At 32.5% G+C, this 13,574-nt stretch overlaps 1 protein-coding gene across 1 annotated transcript; it reads right to left on the bottom strand.

The window, feature by feature from the left end:
• Positions 1-1,353: 1,353 nt before the first annotated feature.
• LOC112008807 (probable LRR receptor-like serine/threonine-protein kinase At3g47570) lies at positions 1,354-5,759 on the bottom strand. Its single transcript, XM_065781085.1, has 3 exons — positions 2,997-5,759; positions 2,275-2,687; positions 1,354-1,616 (listed from the first exon to the last, which is right to left on the bottom strand). Exons 1-3 carry the CDS (start codon positions 5,701-5,703, stop codon positions 1,608-1,610), a joined length of 3,129 nt encoding a protein of 1,042 aa, XP_065637157.1. The 5' UTR covers positions 5,704-5,759; the 3' UTR covers positions 1,354-1,607.
• Positions 5,760-13,574: the final 7,815 nt, after the last annotated feature.

The raw sequence follows: 13,574 nt of genomic DNA, 5'->3' as shown, positions 1-13,574 counted from the left end.
AAAAAAAAAAAAACAATAATAACACTTTCACTAGTAATAAACACATGTTAAACTTTAGGTAAAACTCAAAACTACTCATTCTATCCCTGGAAGTTGAGTTTTACCAATCATCATTTTTTAACTAAAAATATATTGTTAGTATCTGCACATTAGGCTATGAGCAATTTTAGTCTTTAAAATTTAAAGTGATCATGTTTGGCTCCTAGTAAGCTCAATTGGTCGATCTCTTAGTCTATAAAAAACTTCAAATGATCAGTTTCTGTACCTGACAAATTTAGAAGGATAGCTTTTACGTGTCTGAACACATTATTTATGAAACTAAAAGCGATCATTTTAAAAAAAAAAGTGATCATTTTAAAAGGAGACTAAAATTATTTATTAGTTGAACTTTAAATTGCGACTGTGTATTTATTTATTTAAAGTGAGTAATTTCCGTCATTCATGCATGGTGCCATGGTTTCCGTGCCCAAACTGCACTCTTATCTGTCCATCTCAACCAATCCTAGCTCCCAATTGCCGTAAGAATTTCTAGTCTTTGCTCATTAACTATGAAACCTTTTCGTGTCGGATTTAGTTTAGATTCAGTGTATCGAGTACACTGACCCAGTCAAATAATAACATGTAACCTTAAACAGGATCCTTTTGTGTCAATGACCCACAGAGGGGACAAAGGACCACAAAGTAAAACCATTTCTGATTCAATTATATGGACTCTGCTTTCAAGAATTGTAAGTGGGTACGGCAAGATGCATTTAAAGATGGGTCCACTAATTAAAAATTGGTCACATAATCTTTTTTTTTTTTTTTTTTCAGACTTGTTCACACTTCCCTTTTCTTAAACCTATTATAGGGATCAAGATCAAGGCCTCCCCCGCGTGGGATGACCCTTAGACAAAAGCCATCAAACCTTTTTTTAGTATTGTATATTTATAAATTCAATACCTATTTTTAGGTGGACAAAAAGAACTTTTCATTTACTTTTTTGGAAATGACAAACAAAATCATGCTAGACCCAAAAAATCCAAATTAAATTCGAAATAGGAAACTGATTCAAACTCTAATAAATCCTCAACTTGACTTAAATTCCATTTCGTAAGAGTTCCACTTAATCCAAAAAGTGTCGAACTCAAATTTGAAAACGAACAAAGTTCATCAAATTTCTCCCCATCCTGGTATAAATCAAGCTACCAAATACAAATTCTTAATAAATTTCCATTTTGCCGAGGCTTCTCTCAAGCCAAGTGTCAAACGAAAATTACCTATTAATATTAAAATTGAGAGAATAGAAAATTGATGAAGAGGAGCAGAAGGAAGGAAAGTCTAAAGGAACACAGAAAATTAAATTGTTCGGTTTGATGTAATGTATGCTCCAAAGTTGTTTACAATGAATCCTATATATAAAAACTAGGAAATAGGGTTAGCCATATTTAGGATTTACAACATAATTGGGCCTCTTGGGTCATTACACATAGCAAACCATAAATAATATATTCTTTAACACACACACACACACAAATCTCCCCAAGTTACCTCCAAATGTGCTAAAAACGCCAAATACACCCGAACATGATGTCAAAGTATTAGAATAATGAGCTTCAACATTCAGTCTAGTGCACCTGTGGTGAGGAAGATAAATTTCAATGTATTAGAATACTTAGCTTCAAAATTCAAATCGTAACAATTTGTGGAGTGAGGTTTCTCTACAGTAATAAGAATTTAAAAGATATTGTTTAACTCATTACCTACATTTTTTTTTTGGAGAATCTCATCACTTACAAATTAGTTGGTAAATTAAGTATCAACTTTCAAGTTTTGTTTTACCTTTGAGAAAATTCATGATGCAAGAAAGCTAATTTGTGTGGGATTATGAAATCCCATCTCATTCAATATTTATGGAATTGACTATCCATTTTTTAGAAGATATTTAGAATTATATATAAACAAAAAATAATTTTACAACAAATTCGAACTTCAAAATTTCTACAACAAATTAGTTAACTTTGTAGCCTTTACATGTCAATGTCAGCAATTTAAAAAAAAAAAAATTAGGAACAAGTTATTTAAAAGACGAAAGGCATTTTAATTTTAGGTATTATAGAAGAATAATTGGGCTGATTCCGAATGCTATGTATAGCAGAATGAGAATATCAAATTTCAAGTTGCTCCAATCTTTTCGGTTTTGTTAGAAATAATAAACCTTAGATCACGTGCTGCGGAAGATACATTACCAAAGATTAAAAAAAAAAAAAAAAAAAAAATAAATTAAAAAATTACCTGTAGCTTGAAGTCTTTATCGGTGGATACAGGTTCTAAAAGGTTTTGTCGAATTAAATGCAATTCAACTAAAGCATCAGTGATGTCCATCCTTTCTCTTGGAACTTCTGTGGAACAAGCGAGTCCAATTTCGAGTACCAAAATCAAGCATTCTTGAATTTTGGGACTGCCATTTTGATCCTCATTGCAAGTGTCATTCATTCTTATTTCTCCCTCTTGTCTTTCCCAGGGAAGATTAGGATCTATAATGTCAATTATTCGTTTTGGTAAACTTGCTTTAACAAAGTCACGAAGATTTAAGCTGTTGAGGAAGATGCTATCAGTAGGCCTTTTTCCCGTGAACATCTCTAACAATAATATGCCATAACTATAAACATCACCATATATTGATACCTCGTTTCCCATACCATACTCTGCAATTGCACATAACATATATTGTAATTGCCATACTTTATACCACAAAAAGAAAGGAAAGAAAAAATCTTACAAATTTTAAAGGATGATTTTCCAAGGCATGTAAAAAAAATAAAAATAAAAAATAAAAGAAGGAGCTAGAAGAAGAATAAAACAAGAAAATTATGTTTTAACACATTCTATCTTCTAGATACAACACATCATTATTAAAACAATATTTTTATACTTAGAAGTTAGAACTGTTGTCGTAAATATGGAAAAAGTAAAAGAGAAAACTTTTTAATTTAAGAAATGCAAAATATATTTACCTGGAGGAGTATAACCGATTGTTCCTCTGACCCCAATTGAGCTTGATGGATTAGCAGAAGAATCTTGGATGATAGCATGAAGGAATTTTGCCAAGCCAAAGTCACTTACATGTCCAATCATTTTATCATCAAGAAGAACATTGCTAGGCTTGAGGTCACAGTGAACAATTGGTGTTTGGCAATGATGATGAAGATAATCCAATGCACTAGCAACATCAATGGCGATATTTAGTCTTTGAATAAGACTCAATTTCCTTGGATTCTCAAAAGACTCATTAGTTATTGGTGTTGGATGTAACCACTCATCTAGGTCGCCATTTCCAAAGAACTCATATACCAAAGCCTTAAAATCTTGACCTTGATCATCAATACCCGAATATGCTGTGAGTAGCTTTACAAGATTTTGGTGTCCGATGTTTCTTAGAGACTCAAACTCTGCTTTGAAACTTTTGGAAGCTCCACGACGTGCAAGGTTCAACACCTTGATAGCAACTGTATGTCTAAACTGATTAAGAATTCCTTTATACACTGATCCAAAACTGCCCACGCCAACTAAATTAGCAGAAGAGAATCCATCGGTGGCATTTAGAAGATTTTGGTAAGATACATCCAAAAACAAATTATTTGAATTGCTTGAGGTATTTTCTTTCCTTTTCTTTCTTAAAGAACAAAGAAATAGAGATGATAGAATCAAAGATACGCCAAGAAGCCCAAATAGTATAAAGATAATCAACTTCAACATAGGAGACAACTTTTTCTTCTTGGATTTTTTGTTTTTGCAGTTAGGAAGTTGAAACTTTGGTATGCCCCCACAAAGCTTACCATTTCCCTTAATCAAAGTTGCACTTGCATTCTTGAAAACTCCATTTGTTGGTACCTCACCCTCAAAATGGTTGTATGAAAGATTCAATAATTTCAAGAAATCAAAACTCTCCAAAAATTTTGGAATCATGCCAGAAAAATTATTGTTTGAAAGGTCTAAATGTTGAAGACCTCTTAATGATTCCCAAGATGAAGGAACAACCCCTTGGAAAAAGTTTCTTCTCATGGATAGAAATTCTAGCTTTACACAACTTGCAAGACTTGCTGGAATTCTACCAAACAACATGTTTTCAGAAATATCCAAATATTCTATATTTTGTAAATTCCCTATTTCCATAGGAAGGACACCAGTTAATTGGTTGCTAGACAAGTCAAGGATATTTGGTGAGAATGAGAGGCCAATAAGTTGCGAGGATATGTTACCGCTAAGATTGTTATTAGAAAGATTAAAAATTAACAAATTTCGGCACTGACTTAGGCTTGAAGGGATGCTTCCCTGAAGATTATTGTCTCCTAAATACAACTCCAACAAATTTGTTAAATTTCCAAGAGAGGATGGAATATTCCCAATGAAATTGTTTTGAGATAAATCCAAAAATTGTAATTTCTGAAGGTTTCCAAGTATAGAAGGGATGTTAACTGAAAATTTATTGTTCCACATTTCTATATCCTCCAAGTTGATCAGATTCCCTATCACACTAGGAATATTTCCAGCTATTTTATTATTATTCAAATAGAAAAAGGTAAGAGTAGTTGAGATGTTCCCAATACATTTAGGCAACTCCCCCCCAAAGTTGTTGGTATTTATCTCCAAATCTCTTAGGTTGGTAGCATTTGACAAAGAACAGAGAAAACTCAAGTCATTTGCTCCTCCATTTCCAAGCTGGTTTTCAGCAATGGAAAACAACCTCACTCTATTTAGCTTCTCTAAAGAAGGAACTTTTCCAGTTAGTTTATTCTCGGCCAAATTTAGAATATGTAAATTTGAGGCACTAGATATTGAAATAGGGATAGATCCAATAAATTGGTTGTTGCTGATGGTAAATGTTTCTAAATTTGGTAGAGTGATACCTATGTCCGATGGAAGATGCCCTTGGATTTGGTTAACTGCTACATCAATCTTTGTTATTGAAGAGATATTGAAGAATAAGGGAGGAATTGTACCAGACAACTTATTTGAACCCACAGCAAAGATTTTAAGTTTGGTCAGTTGGCCAAAAGAATCAGGGATACTCCCACCCAGGTAATTATAAGCTACAGAAAAACCTTCTAGAGATGATAAGTTTCCAAAAGAAGGTGGGATAATTCCTGTCAAACTATTTTTATGAATAGCAAAGATTCGGAGCTTTGACAAAGTGCCAAGCTTTGTGGGGATTTCCCCAACCAGATTATTAACAGCTGCATTAAACAATGTGAGGTTGGCACAACTAGATAAATTGCTTGGAATTGTTCCACTTATTGTGTTATTGCTCAATAGCAAGACTTCAAGTCTATGCAAGCGGCCAATTTCTGGAGGAATTTCATTATAAAAGCTATTGTTTTCAAGGTTTAGCTTCCACAAAAAACTTAAATTTCCAACATTTGGGGATATAGAGCCTACCAGTTTTTGAGATTGCAAGTTCAGGACAGTGACCCTTTGATGTCGACGACCACAGGAAACACCTTTCCATTTGCAAAAGTGGATGCTATCATTCCAAGAGCTCATGACCCCGAGAGGATCTTTACTAATCTTGGCTTTGAAGTCGAGCAATGCCAACCGGTCAGTCTCATTATTCTTACCAAGCACAGAGGTGAAAAAAAAGCCAAAGCAGCAGAGAAGGATGAACGTGTGCATGGAAAAAGATGATGAAGGTGGAGCTGAAATCAGGTGTGAACAAGGCCCCATGCAATGTGGTTGAAAAGGCTTTTGGTTAACTAAGACGTTAGTTTGTCAAATTTTGAAATGGATGTGTATGTATGGTTGTTTTGCAGCTGAAAAAGAAGCAAATTTATAGCAAGGGAAAGAAGACAAGTAGTCCAAGAAATAGTGATATCCGGACCCACTCCCACATTTTACTATTATTGATGAATCATTGTTAGTCAGAACCTGTAATGTACGATAAGACCGTTGATCATATTTCTGGAACAAAGTCTGCATGGAAAAGTAGAAAACTGAAGTCACATCTTTCTCTTGTGTGTATAAAAGAACCAAACAAATAACGCGTAAGACAATATTAGAGACCTGTTGAATTTTCATATTCACACAAGAGAAAGATGTGGTTAGATTCTCCTTGGAAAAATGTCTAATACTACACAAGAGGATGTGATAGTGAGTAACCGTAAGGAAAAAGGCAGAGGACTTATGGGCATGACCAAGAAGACCTGTCCTTGTAAGTTGTAACCTTAAAGTCTTTGTTTCACACTGATTTTACGACCTGTTTACATGACACACTCTTTAAGCTTTAAAAGAGATATAAATTGTGCGGACAATAAAACAATTACAGTAATAAATATGTTAAACATAAAGGAAAAACTCAAAAGTACTGATTCTCTCTCTGGGGACTGAGTTTTACCGATCATCTTAAAAAAAAAAAAAAAAAAACCAAAACAAAAACAAAAGAAATTGTTTTTTTTTTCCTGTATAAGCATTTTCCGTCTCTAAAATTTAATACAATCATTTTTAGTTAGAAAGTACAGACACTTCATTTAAAGTGTCATAACCGTGTCATATCTATGTTGTACTCGTGTCATACTGGTGTTGTATCACCAATTTCACGTCATAATTTTTCATAAATTGCTCGTGTCTTCATATCATACCTATGTCCATACTCGTACCTATGTTTGTGTCCGTGCTTCCTAAATTTTTAGTTCCTAGCAAGTTTAAAATAATCGTTTTTAGTCCCTAATAAATTATAGTGATCACTTTTAGTTCCTATAAAGTGATGACATGTTAAAGATTTGGCCACCCTATCAAGGGACTAAAAACAATCACTTTAAATTTCAACATCTAAAATCGTTCATGGAGTAGGCTTTAGGAACCATTGATCGATGCATATAATGGTTTCTTCTTTTTCTTTTTTTTAGGTAACAGTTCAAATCAATGAAAGTACCACTTACGATCGGAGTCAATACTCAGGATTCAGTCATACATACATGGGGCCATTAAGGGTCTTGTTCACATTATGAATCATATATAATATAGTGGGAAAACGTTTAAAGGTAATGACTAAACAGGGAAAAAGGAGAGGACCACCAAGACCTGGACCATGTCAATGTTTCACCCAAGTCTTTAAACATTTAAGACATCAACCATTTCTGATCCAATTAGACTGGACTTCAAGAATAATTAGCTGTGTTGAAAATAAACACAGATAAAGAAAGAGGAAGAAATAGATTTGTGATAAACTGTATATACAATTTATAATGTGTGCGTGTGTTTCTTTTTTCCCTTTTTCTTTTTCTTTATTTGAATATAATCTGGGCAGACAGGGCTAGCTTGAGAAATTGGTTGTCCATTAGCTCATGTTGTCCCTTTTGGGCTTGAGATTTCAAGCCCATTTGCAATTGGACCAAATTGGACCAAATTAGATTAAAGTAAACTAAGTGGATTGAAATGAACTAATATGTACCATATGAACCCAATGGACCGAAATGAACAAAAATGGCCAAGCAATAATCATTTCTACACTTCAACTTCTAGATATTATAAAGATATAGATGTATGATGTAGTGATAAATTTTTGCCCAAAGCATATAAGACTCATTATAGATTCATTAACTAAGTTCAACTAAGAGGCTTGTGATTTAGTGACAACTTAGGTTTTCTCCACTTTATTATATTAAAATAAATAAATAAATAAAACCTCTTTGAGCTCTAGGCTTGGCTCAAAGAAGTGCCCAGCAGTATCGAGCCTTTAGTGCTCCAAGATTTGATGTAATTTTTCTCTGAGGTTTCAATAAAAATGCTTAGTCTTTAGATGCCTAACAAATTTAGAGCCTCTATTTGTGATTTACTGATTAATTGGATTCATTGAAAATATGAAAACGCAAAACCCTTTTATTATGTCAACTTTGATTGATTTCTAACGTCAAAATTCTTTTATCAATTTGATTAATAAAACAACTTCAAAGCATTATATCACTATTATTTTGTCAAATATTATAGGTCCGTTTGGATAGAACTTATTTTGCTAAAACTGAAAACTAAAAACTGAAAACTGAAAACACTGTACCAAAATAATTTTTAAATGTGTGAATAGTGCCGTGAGACTCATTTTTAATGAAGAAGTTGCTGAAAAGTGAAATTTGTGGGACTCGTGAATCGTGCATGGGTGCAATGTTCATGGGAGAATTGGTCAAAAGTTGCGGCTTGAAAAAAAAAAAAAAAAAAAAAGGAGAATACGTGCTGAAAAGCCAAACGTGAACGCAAATGTGTATCCAAACCCTGCCTATGATTTTTTTTTTTTTTTAAAAATCAGTTAAAAGATCTTTGTTACAAAAACTCTACAAACTTTTTTATTTTATTTTATAGAGTTTCAATCTATAATGTCTGCTTCTAATGTAGAGTTATTAGATATTATGTTTACGACCTGTTTTCATGACACATTCTTTAAAGGAGATATAAATCGTGTGGACAATAATTAGGTAGATCAAACTGGGGTTGTTGACCTGGAATGAAAAGTATATAGGAGAAATTCCAACAACTTTGCTATCATGCTTGGCTGAATCGGCTTCATTCTTTAAAGCAATATCACTGTAATTGTTCTATCCTATCTATCCAAAAAATAAAACAATGACTATAATAAATATCGTAAACTGTTAGGTTCTAAAAGTTTAGAACAATTAGTAAATCGTAAACATAAACTTGTGTAAATATAGATCCTAGAGTCTATAGGTATTATTAGAAAATACTCAAGGTGATACAAGTCAAGATTCAGGAATATACAAGTTGCAGAAAGAAGAGTTCAGAAATTGCCTGGTTCGATCGATCGAAAGACAGGCTCGACCAATCGAAATGCATATCTACAGAATTCTATTTCAGTTGAAACTCTACTTAAACGTATTGGGTTTCAAGTAAAACACTATTAGTATATAAAGAAAATCCTAATCACGTTTTTATAAGGTTTTTTTTTAGAGAGAGAATAGTGTGCCTTTTTTGTATCTAGGGTTTTGTACCCAGAAAGCTCTCTCATGTCTTCTACTGGTGTTATTCTTTGAAGAATTTCAAGATCTGATGTTGTAGAAGTTCATGCCTTCTCTAGTCATTAAAGCTGCTGATGATCTAAACCTTCAAGGGTGGTCTTGGAGTCACAAACAGGAGAGTTTGTGTTTTTTGTCACAAGCGTGGGTGCTTGTGTTGTAAAGGCAAGGTAAGAAGTAGTCCATGGACTCGGAGCCATCATAGGGTCGCGGTGGTAAGTTTTCTGCTCGAGGTAGTAATAGGATGTTAGTGGTCTAAGTTCTATTATACAAACTTCAATTCTTTCATAGTAGATTTGTTTTACCTTGAGGATAGCTAGGTTAAATCCTCCCCAGGTTTTTTACCCGTTAGGTTTTCCTAGGTCATCATATCATTGTGTTCTTTATTTTCCGTTGCTTTACATGATATGATTTTATTGTGTTAACCTAGATCTGAATAATTTATCTAAGTAATCACTTGGCTAAATAACTAAGTTAAGCAACTTGTGTTAAAGGGTCTAAAAACGTACATAAACATAAAGGAAAAACTCAAAAGCATTGATTCTCTCTCTCAAAAAAATTATAGTAATAAATATGTTACACTTCAAGTTAAAACTCAAAAGTACTGATTCTAAAACGTACAAGTAGTACCAGAGTGGGTTAGCTCTTGATTTGGGTTATAATACCTAGAGTTGATCTTTGATCCATGTTATCATGGATAATTCTAAGTGTCTTATTGTTTTTTATTGTGATGATTTAAATAAAAAGGACACTATTGTTTCAATTGATCTTTTTGAGGCTTGTGAAAGGAATTTGCAGGATTTTAGTCTTTCTCAAAAGATTTGTGTAATCCCTCAAATATACTCTGCTTCTTATGGATTTTCACCTACAAAGCCGAAGACTCATGCTATATGGGTGAGAAAAGACTTGCAAAGGTGAGTGTTGTTTACTTGTCCCTAATTTAATTCTTCAATTGTTTGTGGACATGTTTACTTTTAGTTTTTGGTTGTTTTGTTTTTTAGGTTTTTAAAATAAAAAAAAAAATCCAAAAACATTGAAAATTTTCAAAAAAACAAAAATATTTTATTTTGAGTCTAGTTTTATTTTTCTTGAGGATTACATGAATCATGATATCTCTTTCTTGATTTAGAACATGCTTGACATTGTAGAGAAACTTGAATAGTATGTGTTATATGAATGCTAAGCTATTTCTGATTTTGTATGAGTATGTACTAGTTTGTACATGTACTCATGGGTTAAACAAGAAATTGATATTTCTTGTTTGTGTACCCTCTATAGCTTAGTTTAGCACTATCATGCATTGCTTTTGCATTGTTTATTTAGCATAATGTGTGCCTTTTATTTTTGGTCATAAATTTTTTTTTGAAACCAAAATTTTTTTTATTTCTTTTGTATTACACATCATGAATATGTAATTGAGGTTGGCTATATTATCTTTACATAACATGTATGTGTACCTTGTTTAGCTTGGATGAGCTTATTTTTCTGCACTTTGCTAGTTTTAGCTATGTAGTGCATGTTGTGTGGGAGTTATTTATAGTTTTTGATCACATGATCTTGATTTTGAAGTCACATGCTTTTGATTGTAAGGACTAAAAAATTCTAAGAGAAAGGCATAAATAATCATCTTACCATTGTTTACTAGCCAATCATGAACACCTTAGTGCATATCGTATGATTTTGTGCTCGAAAGAGTCTAGCACATGCACAAAAAGAAAATAAGGTGTAGCCTTGGAATAATAATAAAATTGGTGTGTATATTATGTGGCTATAATAAAGATTACACAAAAAAATAAAATTAGTGTGTACATTATGTGGCTAAAAATAAAAATGTCACAATGAAATAAAAATTGTGTGTACATTATGAGGCTAAAAAAATTACATGATTGCAAGCTTGTTTTCTAGGAGATATGAGAGTTATATGATGTAACTCTTTAGGTGATAGTCACTTTCAAATTTATGTGATGAATAATGTAGAAATTGTGATTGATTACTATCTACATATCACCTCACATGTATCTCATGATGTTACTAGTTGCACACACTATACAAGTTATTATATGCTAAACCTAGTACATGAAATTGTGTGTGAATTTGGTTTGGCCATCCAATTTTATTTTTTCTATGGTGTTTGATGCAAAATATGTTTAAGGGTTGGCAAAAATTGTGTCTTTGATGATTAAAAAACCTTGTTTTGAAGTTCTGGGTTGAAAAATCATGTTTTTGAAAAATATTTAAACTCATTCTCATGCATTTCATTCATGAAATTAATTGGGTTGAGTTGTTTTTTGCATAATCTTCTACAGTTTTTCAAAAAATTCAAATTTCCAAAATTTCACCAATCGAAAATCCCTTGATTTTTAATCATGACTTTCTACCTAACTCGATTGGTTTTTGATCAGTGCTCGACCAATCGAAAATGAAAAATTTTTAGTTTTTAGAGTTTTGACCAAATTTATTTTCATGCATCATTTATGTTTAGGATTCACATGCATTGCATTGTTTTCTGTATCCATCTTGCAGTTTTGCAGTCATATCTCTCATTATTTTCACACATAACATGCATATACTTTGCTAAATTGGGTACTCAATTTGATTTAAAAATTGATTGATTAATTTTTGAGTCATTTGTACATTTTAGTATATGCTATTTTTTCTGTGTGAATTGCAAAAAATATATTTTTTTTAAAGAAATATGATGGATAATCAATGTGCAAATATTTTCTCTTAAACACATTGCATGCATATATTTATGGGTCACATAGTGTCAAGTTTGCATTTATTGAAAGAGATAATATTTTTCTTCATGTGTATCCTCAACTTAGTTTTTAAGTTTGGTTTGTGTGTCTTTATTTTCCCCACTTTCTAAATTTTCCCTAAAACTGTTTTTTTCCAAAACTTGTTATGTTTTTCCTATTTTTATAGGGGTAGAAAAAGTTTTTTTTTTAACCTTTGTTGTTCTTAGAGGAAGTTGTTGCTCTTCATAGGGGGAGTTGCCTCTATTTTCTATAGAGCTGGATTCATTTGTTTCCTTGATTCTCTATTTTCTCTTAACTTTTATTGCATATATTTTCTGTTTACTCTTTGTTTGAGTTGTCTTTGTCAATACATGTCAAAAAGGGGGAGAAATAGATGAAATGTGGGAATCCTATTTAAAAAGGTTTTTAAAATGTTTTGTTTAGGGGGAGATAAAATTGTTTTTGAAAGGGGGACAATATAAAAACTTTTAGGCTTTTTGATGTATCTAACTTAGGGGGAGAGTAAGTTTGCATATTTGTTATTTGCTTTAGGTTGATTAATTATTGTTTATATGTCTTTCTTTCCACACATGTGGTGATGTGTTCTTTTGAGTGTTTTCAGGAAAGATAGGTACATTCTGATCAAGACCTTCTACCTTTTCTTGCAACTTCTAGGTTAGGAGTCTTAGATTGGGATTTGTGATGTAATTAGGCATTTTATTGTCTTGGATTGTTCTAGTATTTGAGCATTTTATTTTGTATGTAAGTTTTGTCACGAATTGCCAAAGGGGGAGATTGTTAGGTTCTAAAAGTTTAGAACAATTGGCAAATCGTGAACACAAACTTGTATAAATATAGATCCTAGAGTCTATAGGTATTATTAGAAAATGCTCAAGGTGATACAAGTCAAGATTCAAGAATATATAAGTTGTAGAAAGAAGAGTTCAGAAATTTCCTGGTTCGATCGATCGAAAGACAGACTCGACCAATCGAAACGCGTATCTACAGAATTCTATTTCAGCCAAAACTCTACTTAAAAGGAAACCCTGATCACGTTTTTATAAAAAGGAAACCCTAATCACGTTTTTATAAGGTTTTTTTTTTTTTAGAGAGAGAATAGTGTGCCTCTTTTGTATTTAGGGTTTTGTACCCAAAAAGCTCTCTCATGTCTTCTACCGGTGTTATTCCTTGAAAAATATCAAGATCTGGTGTTGTAGAAGTTGCTGCCTTCTTTAGTCATTAAAGGTGCTGATGATCTAAACCTTCAAGGATGATCTTGGAGTCATAAACAAGAGAGTTTGTGTTTTTTGTTACAAGTGTGGGTGCTTGTATTGCAAAGGCCAAGGAAAGAAGTAGTTCGTGGACTCGGAGCTATCATGGGGTCGCGGTAGTAAATTTTCTACTCGAGGTAGTAATAGGATGTTAGTGGTCTAAGTTCTATTGTACAAACTTCAATTCTTTCATAGTGGATCTATTTTACCTTGAAGATAGCTAGGTTAAATCCTTCACAGGTTTTTTACCGGTTAGGTTTTCCTGAGTCATCATATCATTGTGTTCTTTATTTTTCGTTGCTTTACATGATATGATTTTATTGTGTTAACCTAGATCTGAATAATTTATCTAAGTAATCACTTGGCTAAATAACTAGGTTAAGCAACTTGTGTTAGGGGGTCTAAAAACGTACATAAAGATAAATGAAAAACTCAAAAGTACTGATTCTCTCTCTCTCTCTCTCAAAATAATTATAGTAATAAATATGTTACACTTCAGGTTAAAGCTCAAAAGTACTGATTCTATCTCTGGAGACTGAGTTTTACCAATCATATTTTAAAAAAAAAAA

Source organism: Quercus suber, unplaced genomic scaffold, assembly GCF_002906115.3.
Source record: "Quercus suber isolate HL8 unplaced genomic scaffold, Cork oak 2.0 scaffold_256, whole genome shotgun sequence".
Lineage (NCBI taxonomy): Eukaryota > Viridiplantae > Streptophyta > Magnoliopsida > Fagales > Fagaceae > Quercus > Quercus suber.
Note: the sequence above shows the minus strand (reverse complement) of the source record. Positions and strands in the feature narration are given on the sequence as shown.